This window comes from Lynx canadensis, chromosome B1, assembly GCF_007474595.2.
Source record: "Lynx canadensis isolate LIC74 chromosome B1, mLynCan4.pri.v2, whole genome shotgun sequence".
Taxonomy (NCBI): Eukaryota; Metazoa; Chordata; class Mammalia; order Carnivora; family Felidae; genus Lynx; species Lynx canadensis.
The window spans coordinates 148,278,542-148,302,327 of NC_044306.2; the positions used below are offsets into that span (position 1 = coordinate 148,278,542).

At 37.3% G+C, this 23,786-nt stretch overlaps 1 protein-coding gene across 2 annotated transcripts in view; it reads right to left on the reverse strand.

The window, feature by feature from the left end:
- The window catches only part of SLC4A4 (solute carrier family 4 member 4), a 348,118-nt gene that overhangs the window by 43,813 nt on the left and 280,519 nt on the right, over nucleotides 1-23,786 (reverse strand). For both annotated transcript variants that reach the window (XM_032592973.1, XM_030313719.1), the window contains exons 15-16: nucleotides 21,391-21,461; nucleotides 8,218-8,409 (exon numbers count right to left, since the gene is read on the reverse strand). In XM_032592973.1, the coding sequence (XP_032448864.1) occupies nucleotides 8,218-8,409; nucleotides 21,391-21,461 (263 nt within the window). The remainder of the gene's footprint in view (nucleotides 1-8,217; nucleotides 8,410-21,390; nucleotides 21,462-23,786) is intronic.

Genomic DNA, 23,786 nt, shown 5'->3' on the forward strand with positions numbered 1-23,786 from the left:
GTACCAAAGTTTTTATGAGAAACAAGATTTCACATCCAATCTTACAGATTTGGAGGCCTCAAACCTAGCTTGGACAGACATAACCCATGGATATCCCTGTAGCCAAACACTAAGTCTTTCCAGGTTCAAACTTCAATATCCTAGGAATATAAACTATGGCAATAAGTGAAATACAAACTAAGATAACTTATATATAGCAAGGGCTTGCTATAAACAAAAATAGTTGTGTGTTTTTTTAATGGTACAGTGATGTGCTACAATGTATAATTCCTTCCTCCATTCATGAATACGGCAAAGAAAAATGTGTTTCAATTAAGATTATTTTATATAAGACTGGTTTTGAGCTATTTGTTTGCCACTTTTTAATTATAAAAATGAAGAGAAAAATATTTCTGTCCTCTTCAGAATTAATTATAAAATATCTTGATTAATCTAATAAGAAACAATCAGCTTAGCTATTTAAACTACCAGAGCAAAGAAGAAATGACACGGATGGGAAGGGAAATTCAAGTAACCATACACTGTTCTCCATTCTTGGGCAAAAACAACCTAATAAATCTATTATAAACATACTCTTCATGAAGGATGGTACTTACTAATTATTAAGAGAGTCATAATCATGGAGACACCAACGGGGAGAAGCTAGTTAATTTACAGCGGGGAGAAATGAATTTGGTTTCCCTGAAGCCCCAGAAGACATTTGGTTTTCACTTTGCGAAGGCTACAGCTGCTCCTGAGTTAACGGGGGAAAGGCTGTGGGCCTGCAGAGCAGCTCTCGATGGATGGAGCTGTTACAGAGACAAGTACGGCAGCAGGCACCCTGTGGGTTCTCGATAAATATTAATCAATGATGTCAGTTCTTCTCACAATGGTGAGACTGCTAAACAACAGTGTAAAAGAGCGTTTATTCCAGATGAAAAACAGTATACCAGATAAATGTGGTGCCTTCTGGCAATCGTGAAAAGGCACAAAATACCATGAGAATTTTGAAATTGGATTCCCTCCCTAGTAGCCAAAGCATAGCACTATAAAATAAATAAGCACTAATATCAGTATAGCAATCATAATACACTGTACTTTGAATCAATAATACCCACTGTAATTAGAATTCAATAAAAGTAAAGTGTGATTTAGACTCCAGGATTTTCACCCTGTAACATCCAGAGTCAGAGAGCTGGGGAACAAAGAAGGGAAATGGATTGGGCACTTTATCTGAGTGGGGCTTAGAGCTTCCCAATGAAAGTCTACCTGAAAGAGAAAATAGTATTTCCAATCACGGAACAGAGGTGGAGTGGGCCTACGAAGCAGTTCGGAAGGAAAGTTGGTGATATTTCATGCTTGGGACTCTCCCTGCCTCCTGCTGTAAACCTGAGCAGAGCACGAAACCTATTAAGTGTATGCCAGAAGCAAATAATCAGATTGCATGAGAGATGCTGTACCTCAACCTGGTCACTATATTCTAAGTAGAGAGTAAAAATCTGGAGCTGATCCAGAGATGGGTAACCAGAGGAATAGGGTTCCAGAAAACCCACTGCATAAAAAATGATGGTCGGCCTCGAGAAGTTGCAGAGAGAAAGTGTCTTCAAATATGTGACATCTGTCACAGGGAAGAAGGACGAACTTGTCCTGTGTAGCTTCAGAGGGCAAGGGCAGATCCTGGGGACAGAGGCTGTGGCAGGCAAGATTTGTGTTTCTATCAGGAATTCCCTCAGAGATAGGAGCTCCTGTTCTAGGAAGCATTCCGCAGAGGAACACTTGTCAGAAATTAAGAGGTGGTATTGGACTAGATGGCATTCAAAGTCCTAACGCTAAAATTCAATCATTAAGACCCAGTTAACAAAATTTCTTGGCCCTCTAATAGTGTTGTCTTGATATGGCCCCCAACAGCATATAAGAAAGAGTTCCAGGACTTAAAAAGAAAGGTGGTTTTATAATTATAGTAAGGTACAAAAATCAACATTTTAAAAAGAATAATTATTAAGTCATGTGAATAAATCAGACAATCTGAAAATGGAGTAGGAGGTCATTTTGTGTTGATGAATGGATTTCAATGAACGGTAACTTTCCTATGATGATCAAGTAAGCTGAAAGAACTCGGGACCAATAAAGAACCATGGTCAAAATTACTGTCCATAGACTGTTTAAGAGCACTCACAGAACACTTGGCCCCTAGTGCTCCTAATCTTATTTTTCTTAGGGCTCAATTCAGGTTAACTGCATTTTTTGTCATATGTCTATAAGAACTGAAGTATTTGTAATCTTTGTTAAATGTTTAATAGGCTGAGTTGTAGTTATAACCAAATATCCCTTTGTTAGTCTCACGAAAAAATATGAAAATCAATTTTGGATTAAAAACAAATTTGACTTTGAAAATTACTTTTCTTGGTATACAACAACACAAGAATTTGAAAATCTGATTCCCGTTCACTGACAGCAAAGACATTTTCTGGATAAGTTTCAATGGCATAATGTGGTCTGATGTTTCTGCAAGAAACACCCAAACATCACCCAACATTACCAACACTAGAATGTAGGATGGAGAATACATGTCCATTAGTTCTTACTAGTTTTTGGATACATTATTGGTTTTAGTTTGACAGTTATCATTTACCAAGAGAGTTTCTGGGAAACAAAAAGAAAACAGAAAGGGATGTCACCTAATTCTTGTAAAGAGTTGTTTACCAACTAAACACATCCAACTTTAATAGAACTGTCACAGGCCAAAATGTCAACTAAAAGTCACGGAGCCAGAAATATAGCAAATTGTGGAATCGTAGACTGTGTTTCACATGGATGAAAACTAAATGTGTCACCTAACTGAAATGCTCATTATATTTCCACTGAAATTACAGAAACTCTGTACTTTTTTGTTATACATAAAGCCAGCTCCTCAAACCATCATCAAATTACTTAGGTCACAGGAAAGCACCGAAGTGTGATTCCATAGAAGACAGTAAGCATGAATGGATCAGAAGAATCAAAATGAGTCACACTCATCTGAAAGCCCAAAAATGTAACTTATTCAACAAATATATATTTAGTTCCTACTATGTGCCAGACTCATGAATTACCTATCTTTGTATCCCTACCCCCTCGAATTGTATCAAGCACACATTAGGGACACAATATTTTTTTTCAATATTAAATGATAAATTAATTAATTATAGAGTATAAAATACTGGGTTTTTTTAAAGGATATCAAAGAAAATTCTTCTCAAGTGTCATCGAAATAAAGTGTAAAAAGTGTCATAGCTGTTGACGTTACCTGGAGTTCATTTTATTTACTTAACTGACGATAACAATCAGAAGGCATATTAAAAAGAGAATCTTACCATTATACCAGTTCATGTGACAGTCAAAACTGTTACTTACACTAAGTGGGGGAAAAAGAGGAAATTAAGTAGCTCCTTAAGAAACACATTTTCATGCCAATGACATACAGCAGTCAGCCATATTACATTTGACTATATCAAAGTATCAACAAATTTTGTCTAATTCAGGTTCTATAGATTTATGAGTTCCACGACCACTCATCACAATCCTGCTCTAAATTACTGCTTTCATTTTGCCAGCACACATGCAGCGATGGTATCTTCCTTGCGCGCATATAATCCCTTATCAGTATGGGACTCTGGAAGACCATTTCATGTTAATGTCCTGAGCCATCTGCCACAGAAGATTACAGACTATGCTGTGATGCTCCTACAGGAAGCTCTGATGCCAAAAGACTTTGACTAAAGACTTGAGGCTGACATAATAGCCCAGTAACTATATATGGTAACGATCTGAAGCGCTCCTCTAAAAAGAATGGGGGCCACAAAGAAGACAGGCAGTGGTGTACTGGTATTCCATCAATATTCCCCTCGGTATTAGGGCTCTCTGGACAAGCCTGATACACAAATTAAATTCCTGATAGACAGGCTAGCAAAGACAAACTCTTTTACTGTAAGTGCTCGTCTTGATGAATTGCTAGTAGCTTCCTGAGGGATGGAAAGAGTGGATAACTGACCCTGGTCTAAGCAAAAGTAATGATGGGCTGAACTAGAGGAACAGGAGTGTAAGTATAGGGAGAGAGATTAGAGCAGGATAATCAAGGGGACTGTGACGAGTTTAATTTGATAATCAAAAAGAAAATTTGGAGAGGCAAATAAAATGCTATCATCTTTTGTCACACCAAAATTTCTACTGCTTTTCACCATGCTCTCCAGCTTGGGAGACTGGCCTGTGGTCTGAAGTAGATTCCCTTTCCTCTCCAGCTGGGTTTAGCCTGCAGCAGCTTGGGCAGGCCATCAGAAGTAAAAGAGAGATAGATCAAAATACTTATTCCCATAGCTGTATTGCTGTGAGACTTCCTCAGGCCGGCTATATCCCTCAGCCTGAGCTCAAGTTACCTCCCAGGACAGCTCTCTCGACTCTTTTCCTCTGGGTCTAGCAACCATTCCCTTTGCACAACCTTTGGGCCAGGGATAGTAACAACCCACTGTTCCTAGCACTGGACACTACATTCTCCCTCATGGGTTCCCTAAACCTAACTGTACTCTGGAAATGATGCTTTTTAGTAAACCCCTCAAATCATCCCACCTGAGTGTATAATTTGCTTCCTGCTCAGACTGACACACCAAGTATGATTCTGGGATTTTGATCTTGGATGGCTGTGAGGGTAGATGATACTATGAGCTGAGATAAGGAATACAGGAAGATGAGTATGTTCACATGTGGAAAGAAAAACCACATCTTGAAGTTGCTATATAACAACTGTGGATCATCCACAGACAGAGGTTGGCAGCAGCTGTAAAAGCAGACGTGGCATAAAGATGGAGATAAAAATTAATTTTGAGAAATTTGTAAGTACTGATCATTGCCATAAGCTCTAGCTTAAAATAGAGAATTCATTTAACTTAGGAGATGGAGTCAGCAAACTCTCTCTAAAATTACAGAACTGTAGAGCTTAAAAGCATGCTAATTGTCTTCTAGCTGAGCTCTCCTTTTCTGGGTGTTATAACTAAAGTCCACAGTTAGCCATCAAAGGGCTACTGTTAGTTAATGGCGGTGCTGGCAGTGGAGCTTCTGGGTTCTCCCATCTATGTGTGCTCTTTCCACAAAATGCAGCCTTTCCCTCAATTTTGCTGTTTCCCACTAGTCATCAAGTATGGAGTACTTAGTCTGCACCCAGCCTTGTGCTAATTGATGTGAGGAATAATGCAGAAGCAAAACAGAATTCCAGCGGCTTACAGTCTTAATTGACTAAAATACAAATGTTTAGAAAATGAGAGTGCTAGAGAGAAATGGCCTGTCACGCTAAAGGAAAAGAGGACATTTTGTAGGACAGGGGCACTGTCATCCGGCATGATCACTTTGAGATTTTAGCAATTTCATGTGCATTGTTGGTGTGAGTGAGGAAGTAGTAACAGTTGGCTCAATTATTGCCCCAGCATTCAAGGATTGTCTAATTTATTCTATTTAAGCATACAAATTTTTATTGTAGAATAACATGAAGCATAAAGATCTATAAATCTATTGGTTCCTATCTTTAGAGACCCTCCTTCTAAGTGACAGCTTAAATCCAAACACATTTTGGCAAATGAGAGAGCAGAAAATATATTTTTATTATTCACGCAAGTGTGAATATATCGATGTATTGTTATTATTTAGCTGTAAACATAAAGTGAGTAGGAGAGATGATGGTCTGAAAGCCTACACACCTCAACATTGCTCCTTAGAAATCACATATATTTTCTGCCCCCTGTTTATTTTATGATTGCTGTATATAATTCTAAACTATGCTGAGAAACCTCTTAGTAGGAATTGAAACTGGATTGCTATCATTATTCTATTTTCACATGCTCATAACTTTCTCAGCAGCATTTATCAATGCTGAGAAATGACCTGCTTGGGCTCTTATAAAGGGAAAATTCCTTTAAGTCTGAAGAGCTGTTATCAATTTGGGAGTTACTGCTGGAAGAAAAAGGTGATGTCTACATAGGCAGTTGAAATGATCTATATTTATCTTAAGGATGAAACTAGTTTATTTTGTAAATTACAACTAACAATTGCTTCACAAATTTTCTTGTTTTCCACCTGCTATGTTTATATAATTTCAGGCTTTGGCAAGTGGAAGAGATAAAAAGGTGATAATTCCTGAAGTGTGAGCTGGGGGCGGGGGGGGGGGGGGGGGCGGAGAGAAAGAGGGGTCTAATGGATTACTAATTAAGAAGGAAAAACCTCAACAGAGAAGAAGCAATTGTCCTCAAAGACATTTACCCAAGGCATCTGGTCCACACAAAACTCATACCATTGAAAAGGTGGACTAAGTTAACTGGTGTTACAAGCTCAAATATCTTCAGGGACAGGCAGTTAATCTGAAATTGCAAAGCAGCCAAGTCTTAGAGTTATGAGGACAATAACTACCTGCAAAGTATAGGCTCCACCCAAGGCCTCATGTGTGTGTGTGTTCACAAACTATGGGCTAAACAAAGAATGGCTGTAGGCTGAATTATGCCTGTTTACCACTGTTTTGTGATGCACATTTTAGACACATTAAATTGAATGCTTCTTTCTATGTTTCACTTTGTGGAGATTTTTCTTTTTTTTTTCTTATAATTTTTTTTTTTTTTTTTACATTTTTGAGAGACAGAGTGAGACAAAGAGCGAACAGAGGTGGGGAAGAGACAGAAGGAGACACAGAATCTGAAGCAGGCTCCAGGCTCTGAGCAAGTGTTCAGCAGAGAGCCCGATGCAGGGCTCGAACCCAGGAACCATGAGATCATGACCTGAGCTGAAGTCGGACACTTAACCAACTGAGCCACCCAGGCACCTTGACTTTGTGGAGATTTTTCATTCTTTAGGCCAGCTAGTTTGGGGCATTTCATTATTGCTATGGTCTCAGTGTTGTGTCGCCTCAAATTTGTATGTTGAGATCCTAACCCCCCCCAAAAAGATGGTATTAGGAGGTGGCGCCTTTAGGGAGGTACTTAGGTCATAAGGGTGGAGCCCTCATGAGTAAGATTAATGTGTTTATAAAAGAGGCCCCGAAGAGAGCCCTAGCCCTTCCTCCATGTTTGAACATAGTGAAAAGGTGCTGGCTATGAGCCAGGAAGAAGGCCTTTACCCAACCATGCTGGTACCTGACCTTGGGCTTTCCAGCCTCCAAAAACGTGAGAAATAAATTGTTGTGGTTTATAAGTCACCCGTCTATGGTATTTTGTTATAGCAGCCCAAACAGACGAAAACAGTTATCAATCTTTCCCTTTATTTTCAACTTTATAAGAAAAATCAGTTTTTATAAGAAAAAGTCAGAAAGTTTCCTGGGTGAAAGTGAATATATGATGATTCATTTCCTAGGAATTGAAAGAAAGGAATTTCAGCAATTGCATCTCTTGTCTTCTAAAGTCTTTCCACTTCTTCTACACAAAACACAAGGGGAGAGATTTCATGAGATTTTAGCTGCTTAGAGCAGCTCATTGATAAAAATCAGGTATAATCAAGATTACCTAAGAAAAACTGACATCTTAAACACTGAGAACTGAACTGCAAAGCAAAGGATTATCTTAGTTTCACTCTGCAGGTAAAAAAACAAAACGCCAGTAACTAAATGTTGGTCTTATCTTGTAGTCCCTCCATGAACCACAGTTTTGATTTTATGTTCACCCAAGCATATTAAGGGGAGACAGGATGTCTGTACAACCCAGCTCAATTATCTGTTTTTCTGTACTACAGCATTCATCATTATGGGAAGGAAAATTTGGCTCAGATGATGCTCGTATCTTATACCAATACTGGTGTAACGACACAGTGTAAGTTTACTCCCACAGCCCATAATTCAACTACTAAATTACTACATGTACAGCTCATGAACAAGAAATTCTACATAAAAACTGTTACTACTATGAAGAGTTTTTGCTTATGTACTTTCAAAGTATGGACTTAACAGGTTTTTTTCTTACTCATGCATTTTTAGATACTAAAGTACATCCCACTTTTCCCCCTCCGTACAATACGAATCATGATAGAATTTATGACAGAATTTATCCATGGAAGGCTTTTCAAAGCCAGACTATAATTAGGTTAAAAATACATAATATGCACATGGACAAAGACTGGAAATCAATTTTTAAATGCACAAAATTGCAAAACTTGAATTACAGGTGACTTTTTCATTATTAAACATTGTATTATTGTGTAAATTCAATGGAAGTTATTCAAAGCTCAGGTACTTACCGTGGTTGGAAAATAACGACTCGTTTTGAATTTTTTCAGAGCCATAGAAGAGGTGTAGGTGCCCAAGAAGAGGATGAAAGACATGAGAGTGATGTCAGGAACAAAATCACAGTTGTTCCCCACGAGCTTTCCTCCGTATTTCAAACACTTCTTCGTCGACAAAAATGCCCAGTCAAAGGTAGCATTATGGTACTGAAGAAGAAAAACATGAAAATTTTTCTAGAGAACACCAATGCATCAAAAGCAGCATTTGATACTTGATGGGCTATGTAGGGATTAGGCTGAAAGTCTCTGTAGAACAGCTGGAGGGTAACCACTGGAGGGTGAAACTTGACGAAGTGTTAATGGAATAACTGGTACTGGGGGGCCAGGAGGCTAGCAATTACTGAAAACACAATGAAAATGATGCCATCTGTTACCTAGTTTGAGCTACAGCCCTACAATCATCCATTTGTTCAACAGAAACAAACCACAAAGTCCTTCTTTCCTGTCAACCTTCCTGAGAGTAAACTGAGACACATTAATATCCTAAGTCTCAAAATGTGAGACTCTCTGAAACACCTTTATTGTTTAAAAAGTACTTACTTTTGCAATACACAGCTTCTTTGGATTCAAGTGGCCCTATGGTTAATGCTCTCTAAAAGTCATATTAGTTTAACTATGCATCTACCCAGCACTTTCCCAAGGAGCTATTTCTTTTTTAAATAACTAGAGACTGGTGATTTAAGGAATTAGACTATAAAAAATACTGATGGTCCCTGCTTTTTCAACTGAATACCTTAATATAATATAACTTTTTATCTTGTGGGCTTCAGGTGAACAGCATGCACACCCAGTACTGGAACATACTAGAATGGGCTTTGGAGTCCTGTGTGGCATATCCCTATGGTACATGACCTCAAGCTCATGGGTCAATTTTCAAATTTTCTTCTATCTCATGAATTGCTGTCATGTTGTCAGTACTTCTTGAGAACAGCTAACTCCTGTTCCTATTTTCCGTTTCTAATATGCAGGAGCATCCTTTTGCTAGCACACTGGATTAGACCAAGGTACTCATCCCCCAGCGGCTCCCAGTCTTAGCTACTTCTCTAGAGAACTACCTTCAGTCACATTAGAACTACCTCACCTAAAATGTTATGCCCTCTTGCAGCCAGTTACTGACCAACACTAATGTGGTGCTACAAAATTCCCCTAAATATGTTGAAAATCATACGTGATGCTGTTTGGGAAGTGATTAGGCCATGAGAATGATTAGGCCATGAGAATGATGTCTTCATGAATGAGATTCATGTTTTCATAAAACAGACCCCAGAGAGCTCCCTTGTCTCATCTGCCATATGAAGACACAATGAGAAGAAGGCTGTCTATGAACCAGGAAGTGTGTGGGTCCTCATCAGACACTGAATCTGCCAGCACTGTGATCCTGAACTTTCTCTTAGGTCCAGGGCTAATGAGTATGTCATGTGCTAACAGAAGGTTTATTTGAGAATACCTTGCAAATAAATAGGGAAAGATAAATTTCTCCTGTCCTTTGGAAGCAAGAGTTCTACCTCATACCAAACTCATCATCAACATTCTTTACTATTCAATGAATTCTCTTGATGTAAGTAATCTAGTCATAAAAGTTCACACGTGCAAAAGAAGAATCTCGGACCAGAAATTGTTCATATTTTTATAGAGCTCAAAAGGTAAAGTGCTTACGTAAGTCAATAAAAAAAATAAACTCTAGGTCTTTCCCTGAAATATTTTTTCTATATTAGCTTCAACTTATAAACAGCTGAACCACATAATTATTCTTTTATCAAACGCCAATTTTGAGAGGTGATTTAATCATGTCTCATCTTGTTTTTCAGATTTCTGCATATGGATGTTTTTAGAAGAACACATTTAAAGTTTAGAGGTCATAATAGGTAACAGATTTCTTTGTTTTAAGATCAGCAAAAATTTACCATTGTAAATTTGCCTATGTAAATTTACCATAATATCATTTCAGCACTTTAATATGAGCAGAACCCTTTTTTATAGCCCAAAGAAGTAAGCTGCGTTAAGACAATCAATCCCAACAGACAGTTTTTATTGATTTTCTTACAGAGATTCAGGTTGAGGTGAAAAAATATACAGATGTACATAAAATGATAGAGGAAGGGAATAAAAAATAAGATAAAAACAGAGAGGGAGGCAAACCATAAAAGACTCTTAAATACAGAAAACAAACGGAGGGTTGATGGGGGTAGGGGGGTGTTGAAAATGGGTCATGGACATTAAGGAGGGCAGTTATTTGGATGAGCGCTGGGTGTTATATGTAGGCGATGAACCACTGGATTCTACTCCTGAAGCCAAGACTACACTGTATGTTAACTAACTTGAGAGTTAAAAAAATAAAATAAAATAAAATAAAATAAAATAAAATAAAATAAAATAAAATAAAATAAAATAAAATAAAATAAAATAAAATAAGAAGACCTGAATAGACACTTTTCCAAAGACATCCAGATGGCTAACAGACACATGAAAAGATGCTCAACATCACTTATCATCAGGGAAATACAAATCAAAACTATGATGAGTTACCACCACACACCTGTCAGAATGGTTAAAATTAACAACACAAGAAACAACAGGTGTTGGCAAGGATGCAGAGAAAGGGGAACTCTCTTGCACTGTTGGTGGGAATGCAAACTGGTGAAGCCACTCTGGAGAACAGTATGGAGGTTCCCTAGGAAACTAAAAATAGAACTATCCTATGATCCAGGAATTGCACTATTAGATATTTACCCAAAGGATACAAAAATACAGATTTGAAGGGGTACATGCACCCCAGTGTTTATAGCAACATTACCCAAAACAGTCAAAATATGGAGACAGCCCATTCATCGACTGATAAATGGATGAGTAAGATATGGTACATATATACAATAGAATATTACTCAGCCATCAAAAAGAATAAAATCTTGCCATTTACAATAACATGGATGAAACTAGAGTGTATTATGCTAACCAAAATAAGTCAGTTAGAGAAAGACAAATACCATATGATTTCACTCACATATGGAATTTAAGAAACAAAAAAGATGAACATATGGCAAGAAGGGGAGAGAAGAGAGGGAAACAAACCACAAGAGACTCTTTTTTTTTTTTTTAATTTTTTTTTCAACGTTTTTTATTTATTTTTGGGACAGAGAGAGACAGAGCATGAACGGGGGAGGGGCAGAGACAGAGGGAGACACAGAATCGGAAACAGGCTCCAGGCTCCGAGCCATCAGCCCAGAGCCTGACGCGGGGCTCGAACTCCCGGACCGCGAGATCGTGACCTGGCTGAAGTCGGACGCTTAACCGACTGCGCCACCCAGGCGCCCCAAGAGACTCTTAATGATAGAATACAAACTATGGGTTCACGGAGGGAGGTGGGTGGGAGATGGGCTAGATGGGTGATGGTTACTAGGGAGGGCACTTGTTTTGAAGAGCATTGGGTGTTGTATATTAGTGATTCATCACTGAGTTCTACTCCTGAAGCCAATATTGCACTGTATGTTAGCTAAAATTTAAATTTAAAAAAATGGCAAAAAAAACCATGTTAGCTTTGGTTTTGATCATTTGTAATTTTCAAACTGTGGTAAGTCATAGAAAAAGCAAAAACAGGTAAATGATTCTTCTCCAGGTTCATGCAACTCCCGAAGAATTAATTTGAAGGAAATACTGAACATACATCAAAGCAAGAGACTGAGAAAATACCCTCATGGGCTTCAATCTCAGCTCTACCATGATTTAATTGGAAAACAGAAAAAAAAAGTAACTTCACTTTCCTGTGCAACTGCCGATAGGATAGCTGATTACTGCAAACCACTCTGATTACTGCTTAGAAAGTAATGGTAAAAAACATACAACCAAATAACACTGGCTCCTAAAAGAGGGCAAACACTGTGTTGGACACGTCCAGCACAGATGTCAAGTGACCCGAAGAAGAAAGAAATCCTTGAGTCCCCTGAAATATCATGTAAAACATTGTTTGCATGTATATTTATCTGGGAAAAGCAACCACAGATTTCATTAGAACCTCAGAGGAAGCAGTGAAGCAAAGACGCTTCAGACATTACTGCTCTGGTGCTTTTATAAGTGAGGTTATTCCATCATCATAGTACGCCATGCTCTATGTATGTCAGCTGCACTCCAATTTTCATTTATTCTAAGAGCAAATTCATGACTGCAAGGCTAACGATGATTTGTTAACTCATTAGCAAATGTTCCCCAATTCAGAGAGATTCGTTGTTTTGTAACTACTTCTTAGTAAACTATATCCCTGTTTGAATCCTCATGGGCGTTTTAAATTTAACACATTCAGGGTGCTTGGGTGGCTCAGACGGTTAAGCATCTGACTTCGGCTCAGGATCTCATGGTTCGTGGGTTTGAGCCGGTGTCAGGCTCTGTGCTGATAGCTCAAAGTCTGGAGCCCACTTAGGATTCTGTCTCTCTCTCTCTCTCTCTTTCTCTCTCTCTCTGCTCCTCCCCTGCTTGCATTCTGTCTCTCTCAAATATGAATAAATGTTAAAAAATAATAATAATAAAATGAAATGAAATAAAATAAAATAAATTTAACATGTTCAAACTAACTCCTCATCCTTCCTTAAATCTTGCTTCCCCTAGGATCTTGCCTATCTCTGTTAATAGCAAATTCATCCTTCTAGATTCTAAAAACAGAGAACCCTGAAGTCATTGTTAATTCCTCTCTTTCTCACAGGTCACGTTATGGCAAAATGATCTCAAAATATGTCCAAAATTAGGGGGGTCTGGCTGGCTCAGTCAGTAGAGCATGTGACTCTTCATCTCAGGGTTGTAGGTTCAAGCCCCATGTTGGGGTAGACATTACTTAAAAATAAATATTGAATACTGGAGGGAGTGTTCAAAGGAGAGAACTCAGTTGAGAAATAAGGGAGAACAGAAAAATTGAAATGGCAATTTCAGAATACTTTTGAAAAAAAAAAAAAAAAACAGTAGCAAAAGGATAGGCTAGAGCATGTGAGCACTATAAAATCAAGGCACGTTCTTCAGGGCTGATGAGGACTTCTGAGGTGTTTGTGGTAGATGAGAAAGAACCAGGCTATGGGGGTAGAAGGAAGAAGGGCATGCTGGAAAAAAAATCAAGAATGGAGAAAGGAAGGTGAAAGATTAAGTAAGAGACTGATTAGGGTTTCGGCAACTCTTTGTACCAGGATGGGTAAAGGCTAGATATAACAGAAGTATAGAGCCCAAACACCAAAGGGACTGTGTATCACTAAAAACTAAGAAAGAACAGACCAAGACAGAGGCAGGGTTCAATTTATAATACACCAGGCTTCCAAAGAAATTTTAGCTAACCTAAATCATTCATCAGGATCCAACTATCTGACATATTCAAGGAAGATATCTACTAATTTATCTACCCTTTTTATCTGGGGAACAAAATTAAAGTAAAATAAACTTTCAATTTAAAGTTGCCAGATAAACTATAGGATGCCCAGTTATACAGATAAACAATGAAAAATATTTTTAGTGTAAGTATGACCCGTGCAGTATGTGGGACATATTTATACTAAAAAAATTGTTTGGTATTTACCTGAAATTCAAATGTAACTGGGACCCTCTGTCTTTTGTTTTGTTTGCTAACTCTGGTGATGCTGTTTCAATTAGCTACAGGCTGTTTTGAACAATAGCAGCATGTGGAAAATAGAAAAATGTGGCCAAAAGAAAACAAAATGCATTGGGTCCTGGTTATATAAAGGAACTAAGATAGTGTTAAGAGAGCAGCAATAAAGAAAAATAAAACAAAAACAATTTTTAAAAGGTTCCTGGGAGAAACAATATGTTTGCTAAAATATTAATTATTCAAGGCAGTACAAGAAAGTGTCTAAATGAACAGTATAGAGATTAGTAAGTAGATCAGAAAAAGAGCTAATCAGTTTCATTGATCACAGAGAAAACAAAATTCAAACTAAGTCCTGAAAGAAAGACTGGTCCTTGTAGAACTCTCATACTCCAAAGGGTAAAGACAACAGTAAGAGTGGCAGAAGGACAAAACTAAAAAAAGAATGACAAAGAAAGTAACAAAAGCCAAGGGAATGAAAGCAACAAGCTTTATATGTGTATTTCTCTCTGCATTGGCAGAAACAAAGTGGTAAAGCATTAGACAAGAAGATACCATGAGCAAAGATGCTGATTTGGGGACATACAATGCTTCATTCACTTATCTAGCAAGTTCTTTATTCAAAATTTATTGAATACCTACCATGTGGAGAAACCAACAGTGAGTAGACCAGGTGAGCCAAAGAAGGCTGATTGTGTAAATAGGTAGAAAAAAATATATATACATATAAGAGAAATGGGACCAAGTGACCAAGTTGCTGAGGATCTTAACTGAGGTCAATCTTGTGAAAAGGGATATCAATCTATTTTTCTGAATTTCATTTTCCAGAGAATTATCCTGTTTACACTGAACGGATTTGTTTGTAAATCTTAAACGTATAAGGTATACCGAAGGATGAATTTTAAAATTTAAAATGTTATAGGATCCTCCCCAAAGACAAAATGGGGAGATATATATGTGAGAGAGGATGAGCAAAATGTTGACAATCATTGAAGCTAGGTGATGTGCATATGGAAGTTCATTGTACAATATTCTCTGTAGTTCACTGCATGTTTTAAATTTTCTATATTTTTAAAAGTAGGAACAGGGGCACCTGGGTAGCTCAGTTGGTTAAGCATCCAACTTCAGCTCAGATCATGATCTCACAGTTCACAGGTTCAAGCCCTGTGTCAGGCTCCACACTGACAGCTCGGAGCCTGGAGCCTGCTTCAGATTGTGTGTGTCTCCCATTCTCTCTGCCCCTCTCCTGCTTGTGCAGGCTCTCTTTCTCTCTCTCTCTCTCTCTCTCTCTCTCTCTCTCTCTCTCTCTGTCTCTCCATCCAAAATAAACAAACAAACAAACAAACAAACATTTTTAAAAAATAAATAGAAGTAGGAACATGTGATATTCAAGGGGACTTAAGGACAGAATGGTTTTTGCACTTGACTTTCTCAGTGAGAGAAAATCACAAAGATGCTACGCATAAGAAGATTAATATGACATTCTATTTCCCATGAAAATGAATGTTAACTCCTAAAACCACCCTGAAGGTACATCAAATGAAAGCACTTTTGCTTCCATGTCTGACTGCCAAGCAGAATTTATGAGACAATAATAGTTCTCAGTTTCTTGATTAACAGCATCTCCATTAGACATGATATGCTTCACTGGGTTACACAATAAGCAAAAAAAAAATAAAATAAAATAATAAAATAAATAAAATGAAAGATTTTTGTATTGCTCTCTTTAGTATCAACTAGTAAAGTATGCATGCACCTTTTGAAATAAATATAAATGAAGGTAATGCTACAGAAAGAAGTCTCAACGTTAAGTAGTTAATGTACTCATTTAGGGGTTTTTCCCTGCAGTGGGTAGGCAAATTTATAGTAATTTTCAACTTACTTTATGAACTACAGGATACATTTGAGCTGCGTTGTCTAGAGTTGTATGTGTTATTGTGAAATATCAAAACTAATTGGTTTTCTACTTGTGATTAATATATAGAAGGTAGACTGAAACTGGACCACTTTCTTACACCATATACAAAAATAAATTCAAAATGGATTGAAGACCTAAATGTGAGACTGGAAACCATCAAAATCTTAGAGGAGAACACAGGCAATAAGTAACCCCTTTGACATCAACCATAGAAACTTCTTTCTAGATAGGTCTCCTGAGGCAAGGGAAACAAAAGCAAAACAACACTATTGGGACTTTATCAAAATAAAAGGCTTCTGCACAGCAAAGGGAACAATCAGCAAAAGTAAAAGGCAGCCTATGAAATGGGAGAAGATATTTGCAAACGATATATCTGATAAAGGGTATCCAAAATCTATAAAGACATTATCAAAATTAATACCCAAAAAACAAATAATCCAGTTAAAAAATGGGCAGAAGACATTATAGACACTTTTCCAAAGAAGATATACAGATGGCCAATAGACCCATGAAAAGATACCCAACATCACTCATCATCAGGGAAATGCAAATCAAAACCAATGAGATATCACCTCATACCTGTCAGAATGACTAAGATGAACAGATGAAACAACAAATGTTGGTGAGGGTGTGGAGAACGGGGAACCTCTTGAACTGTTGGTGGCAATGCAAACTGGTGCAGCCACTCTGGAAAACAGTATGGAGGTTCCTCAGAAAGTTAAAAATAAAACTACTCTACGATTCAGCAACTGCACTGTTAGGAATTTACCCAAAGGATACAAAAGTACTAATTCAAAGAGATACATGCACCCTGATATTTATAGAAGCATTATCGACAATAACCAAATTATGGAAACAACCGAAGTGTCCATCGACTGATGAATGGATAAAGAAGTGGTGTATGTATATACAATGGAGTATTACTCAGACATAAAAAAGAACGAAATCTTGCTATTTGGGACAATGGAGGGAGATAGAGCATTATGTTAAGCAAAATAAGTCAGTCAGAGAAAGAGAAATACCATATGATTTCACTCAATATGTGGAATTTAAGAAACAAAACAAACAAGCAAAAGAGGAAAAAAGAGGGAGGGTAAACCAAGAAACAGACTCTTAGCTATAGAGAACAAGCTGATGGCCACCAGAGGGGAGGTGGGTGGGGGGACGGGTTAAATAGGTGATGGGGATTAAGGAATGCACCTGTCATGATGAGCACAGGGTGATGCATGGAAGTGCTGAACCACTATATTGTACACCTGAAACTAATATTACACTGCATGTTAACTCATTAAAATTTAAATAAAAACTTAAAAAAAGAAAGAAAGAAAGAAAGAGTCACTTCCAACCTATCCAACCAATCTGGATAAGGTAAAAAAAAAAAAAATCATAGTTTTTAAAAATATGTCAGAGATATGAGGATATATACAAACTTGAATAAATTCTAAGAAGTTACAAGATCTTCCTGGAAGAGAGAAAAAAAATCCATGGCTGCATATGCCTGCCAGAGTGGCCTGTGGAAGATAAATCTACCGTAGATGGAGGTATGGAGAAATAAGCCAAATCTTTAATGAGTTTTAAATGGCTACATGTAGACTGGGGTGACAGACCAGAATTCCAAGGAGCCCTCGGTGTTAGACTGAGCCTGCATCCATCCACCAAACTTTCTCATCGTCTTTGCCAAGGTGCACAGGTTGTACAAAAAGGTAGGACGTTAGGAGAGCTGAGAGAAATCCCTTAGACAGAGTTCCTACCAAATGCAAGAAATCCACTTCCTAAGATGGGAAGCAGGACAGAAGAGTGGAGAAAAAGCCCTCTGAGGCATTCAGGTACTCCTGAAAGGGCTAAGATTTCTTCCCTCTGAAGGCTGGGGCAGAGCAGTTGGGCAAAGAAAGGTCTCCCATGGCTCAGAAGCTTAGGCATAAACAAGACACAGAGCAGTCCCCATGGGACTTTCTGGGATAATGGCAACATTCTACATGCATCTTGTTTTGGGTGATGATTACATGAGTATATAAAGTATCAAAATTCATTGCACTGAACATGTGAGAACTTTATGTTTTAAAGTATACCTCAATTTGATAATCATTTTTAAAAAAGAATCTAATGTGAAAAGCAAAAAGTAATCTATTCACCTCCCTGGAAAAGCCCGGATGTTCGACTATGGAATCTGGTCTCTCCCTCTGAGAGCAGATAAGTGGAAGCCAGCCGACTCTAAGGCTCATTGTGTTGATACAGTTGGAGAGGCTGTGGCTGGTCTCAGAGTTTTATAGGAACTTTTAACAGAATTTTGTCTGCAGGCTGAGGGGATATGCCCACCAATAAATCTACAGGAACACTGGTGAAGGTGAGAAGAATTAAAGACACAAGGATTCCAACAATGAATAGAAATGATGGAAAACCTGCCTTTTCATCTTGAGGGATGGTTATTCTAGAGCTTCAATCTGTCTAAACGCTCTAATGTCCCATTTTTCCTGCTCTTTCCCCCTGAAAACACTCCCATACTACTATGAAGAAAAAAAAGCTGTCTTCATGCTAATGAAGCGGAAGAGAAAATGCCTTCCCTCCTCTGACAGAGTATACTCTGAGCCTTGTGACAGGGAGCCTTGCTGGTGCCCCAGGGTGGCATGTCACTTTTACAGCACTTGCTTTCATAATATAATTATGGCTGGATAAAAGAAGGAAATTAAATCCTTGACGACTGGATGTCCCAGGAAAGATTGAGCAGAGTTAGCATGGCCAAACACAGAGAAGGCCCAGTCCCCTGTCAGAGCAGTGGCATCCAACTTCTTTTCTCCACCAACCTGAGTTACGGCAGCAACATGGCCTAGTGGAATGATTGTAATACCTAAATAGAATAATAAAAATATCTAACTTGAATGGAGAGATGAGTATGTACCAGCCACTAAGCTAAGTCCTGCCTATTTACTCCCTTGGCTTTTATAGCATCTTTGAGATAAAGTACTATGATCATCACCATTTTACAAACGGGAAAATGAGAAGTTACCACAACCTATTCAATAGTGGAGCCCTGAATTTGAAAAGGGGCAGTATGACAGGAGAACTCACCACCTGTAAGTCCTTCTACATGAGACACTATTCTGATTCCTCAAGTAATGGGAATAGGCAGATTCTGGAATTTGAAAGCCCGGAGTTCAAATCCTGATTTTACGTATACTGACGATAGGCACAGTTAACCTTTCTAAGGTTCTGTTTCATCCATAAAATACAGGTAACATAAGTGACTTAAAAGTTATTGTGAGGATTCTAGACAGGTCATATGAAAAGCCTGGCCCCTAGTAGGTGCTCAACAAGTGGTAGTTATTGCTGGTGATAATAAATCATATTACCTCTTTAATATTCATTTCTGATCTCATATAAATACAAATTGCGTGTATGTGTTTATGTGTGCGTGTATCTATGCAAAGTATACCTAAAAGCACTGATACGGATAGAAAAGGAAAAATGAAGGAAAGAATAAAAGTTGTCCTTCATAATTATATACATACACACATATACACACATTTTTTCCTAATTTCTTCTCTAGAGAAGAACATAGCAACCTAACATTTTAATTAAGGTGTGCAACTAAGGGGACTATTGCCCTGGAGCATACAGCATTCGTAAGAACTGAAAGGGTAAACATTTCTACTTGCAAACACTGAAGTATCATGGCATACTAGAAATATCACAGGTCTTTTTTTTTTTTTAATTTTTTTTTTTCAACGTTTATTTATTTATTTTTTGGGACAGAGAGAGACAGAGCATGAACGGGGGAGGGGCAGACAGAGAGGGAGACACAGAATTGGAAACAGGCTCCAGGCTCTGAGCCATCAGCCCAGAGCCTGATGCGGGGCTCGAACTCACGGACTGCGAGATCGTGACCCGGCTGAAGTCGGACACCTAACCGACTGCGCCACCCAGGCGCCCCAGAAATATCACAGGTCTTAAAACCACTCAGATTTCAGTTGAAATCTTTATTTTAATAATTTATGGCTATGTGACCTAGACCATGAAAGGTGATTTACCTTCTAAAGCTGCAGTTTCTCTCATCTATAAAATGAACATAATTACACCTGGTAGTTTGTGTTAATGGTTATAATACGTATAAGACACCTGGTCTCTCTACTAGACACCCTATAAATGGTAGCTCAATTGTAATCACTATTGTGCCTTTATATCCTCTATCATAGTCATACCAGAAGTCAACAACAACTTCCATTTGTTTTCCATAAATCTTATAGTGACATCTTATTATAATTACATATCAATTACTAGAGTCACTCCAGAATTTTGCCCAAAGACAGGGCTTAAAAATTCATTAATTCTAAAGCTTTCCTTGATTAGTTACAAAAAGAATTAAGTTGGAAATAATCTCTTTTTAAGTCAGTGGAAGTGTTTCATTAATTTTTATTGCAAATTAACTTATGGTTTTAATTAATTATATATATTTTAAATTTTTAATTAGACTTTAATTAAAATTATTTAAAGTCTAGAAGGAACTGTTTTTCTCTGTATTTTAATCAAATTATTTTAGGCAATAGGATGGCTGGCTCAAAGACTGACAATTGATCTCTTTTCTGCATGTGGCTTTTAAAACATATATACATCTCTCTCTCTCTCTCTCTCTCTCTCTCTCTCTCTCACACACACACACACACACACACACACACACATTTATAATCAAACCCAAATAAAGAGGCAAAGTTTGGAGGAAATCAGAGAGAGCTTTAACAGTAAGGAAAAAAGTCAAGAGAGCCACAGAATATGAAAAAAGAGAGAAACAGGGTCAAGTGAGAGTTGCCCAGGAAAGATACAAAACATCATCTTTGAAAGGGTGTTGTGGGCACTCATTACATAATATCTGCAGAACTGTTTTGGTCTCCTGAGAGATGGGCACTCTATCAATACAAAGTATTATGGTTTCTGTCTTTATAACTGAGAGATTGATATTCTTTGGTAAGATTCCATATCCAGCGTAGAAGGAACACAATTAGAAGTCTGAAATAGCACTTTTCCCTTTTTCTTCAAAACAAAGTCTCCTTCCAGTGTGTGACCTTCCATGCAAAACAGCTCATTTTTAAAGCTTAGTTCTAGTCTTTTAAAGATCCTTGGTTACAAGCCATGGGAAAGGATATCATGTGACAGAGGCACAGTCCTTTCTAAGTGACAGGGGAAATGTCCTGCTACAATCACCCTTAGTGAGGAGAATACAACACCATTTGGTAGTCAGAAGAACTTTTAATCATACTAAAACACAGAGGATACCATGCTCTCTTTTTTGACTTCTCTCACTTTTCATTGTGAAAATATTTCAAGGTGACAATGAATGGATACAGTAGTTAAATTCCTAAGAAGGTTTAAAAAGAAGGTTAAAAATGCTGTAGGAGTAAATATTCACTAGAGAGAGAAGAGAAGAGAAGAGAAGAGAAGAGAAGAGAAGAGAAGAGAAGAGAAGAGAAGAGAAGAGAAAAAAAAAAAGGCTGACTACAGCAAGGAAAGTGTTTTTTTCTGTCCTGCTATCACTGATTATTGAAGTTGTGTTCATGTTCAAGTTGCTAAAGGGTAGGAGACATCGTGTTATGAATATTATAATTAGATTATACAATACACAAGTGGTTTGAAATATTAAGTCACTTACCATGTCAGTAGAAGAAACAGTTGGCCAATCCTCTGGAGCCGGTGTAGTGTCATTAGATATTGAGATATTAACTGTAAGAAAAAGACAATCTTTTACCATAAAAATGACCTAAATTCATAACTCAAAATCTAAAAAAGCTGGGCCAGGCACGAAAAATGTCTTCAACACCACCATAAAGCACAATGAATTTTTCTTTATTATAATTGTATTCACCTTTCACCTAGATAAAATTAGCAAAGATTCAGACACATCTGTTGTACTTTAATCTGAAAAGAAACAATGGCAAACATTTAAGAAAATGGTATTACAATTTGTTTCAGGTTTAAAAAAAAAAAAAAGAAAAAGAAAACTTCTCCATTATTAAAAAAGCATTCACTGTATTTTGTCTGGTGGAAAAATGGATGTTAGTAAGTGAGTAAGTTGATCACGGGCTTCATGTACAGTCAAATCTCACAAGTAGATTTTCACTGGTTAAGAATTAACTAATTTGGGATTTTTGAAAATCTGGACTGCATATGAGAGAGTATATCTTTGCAATATGTGGGAAAACAAAAAGTCTTTCAAACACATAATAAACCATATAAATATAATGGTAATAAATGTCTAATCTAATTTTAAAAATTATTATCACAAAATTTGCCATGATTTGTAAATTTATTAAGAGGTTGCTTTTTGAGGAATGTGACTTATTTATTAAGCCAACCCTCCTCCTGGAAATATTTCATTATTTTAAAATTTTTGAACCTAAAATTAAAACATATTATTTAAGGTGTTCTATAATTAAAACTTTTTATCAAATAAGCCTTTTTCCTATTACATGAGTTTTTTGTTTTGTTTTTTTAAAGTTTACTTATTTATTTTGAGAGAAAGAGTGTGAGTGGGGGAGGGACAGAGAGAAAGGGAGGGAGAGAGAGAGAATCCCAAGCAGGGTCCCAGTAAGGAGCCTGACACAGGGCTTGAACTCAGGAACCATGAGATCATGACCTGAGCTGAAACCAAGCGTCTGATGCTTAACTGACTGAGCTATCCAGGAGCTCTGATTGTTTTGTTTTGGTTTTTGTTTAAAATGTTTGTTTATTTATTTTGAGAGAGAGTAGGGAGGGGCAGAGAGAGAGACAGTGAGAGAGAGAGAGAGAGAGAGAGAGAGAATCTCAAACAGGCTCTGTGCCCAGTGCAGAGCCTGTTGTGGGGCTCAACCCTAAGAACTGCGAGATCATGGCCTGAGCCAAAATCAAGAGTCGGATACTTAACTGACTGAGCATCCAGGTGCCCCTGAAGTTTTATGTATTATAAAATAGATCGTTACTGAGAGAATATCCCTAATTTATGGAGGTATTGTAAAAGACATTTAGGTTTTTGCCTTTGAGCATCACATTTAACATCCAAATTGCTATTATTTGGTCCCCTCTTGCCTGCCCCCTCCTGCCCCCAAGCCCCTAGACTATCCTTTTAGTTTGCCGTATTTTAGTTCCTACCAACATAAGCTCTTAACGAGAAACAAACAGATTTATTTGATTGTTGAAATTTAGAATATAAGATCCATAACAGAAAGGGCATGTCTTGTTCACTGCTTTTTCCCAGAATCTGCCCAGTCCAGCACTAACAGGAACTCAAAAATATTTATTATTCAAACTTAAAAAAAAAAAAAAAAAGGAAATCCTGCCATTTGCAAAAATATGGATGAACCTGGAAGACATTATGCTAAGTGAAATAAGCCAGCCAAAGACAAATACTGTATGGTGTCAGTTATAGGTAGAAGCTAAAAAAAATAAAAAATAAAAGGTAAATACAACTCATAGAAAGAGAGAGAGTAAAATGGTGGTTGCCAGGGGCTGGGGGCTGGAGGGGGTGGTGGATGGGGAAATAGAAAGAGGTCAGTAAAAGGATACAAACTTCTAGTTATAAAAAGAATAAGGTCTGAGGATCTAAATAAAATAAAATAATAAAATAAAGTATAATAAAATAAAATGAAGTAAAATAAAATAATAAAATAAAATAAAAATGAGAGGTGATGGATGTATTAATTAACTTTGGTGGGAATCCTTTCATAATGTATACATATATGAAATCATCATTTGTACACTTTAAATACATTATACCTTTGTCAACTATACCTCAATAAAATGAAAATATCTTTTAATGTCAATAAATGAGGCCTGAATAGGGAACATTTAATGACTCCAAATGAATGAGGGCAGATAAAGGCAAAAGAAATGAAATAATGGAAACAAATAAAAGGGAGAAAATATTTAGCTAGAGCCCTAGTCTTCGTCAATGTTGGAATCCATTCTGATCTTTGAAGGTTCTAGAATTGTTAAACTTTTAATCTACTGCTAGGTCATCCCTATTACCTTGTAAAATACACACGCAACCTGTTTTCTTATTCTGTTTCAGCA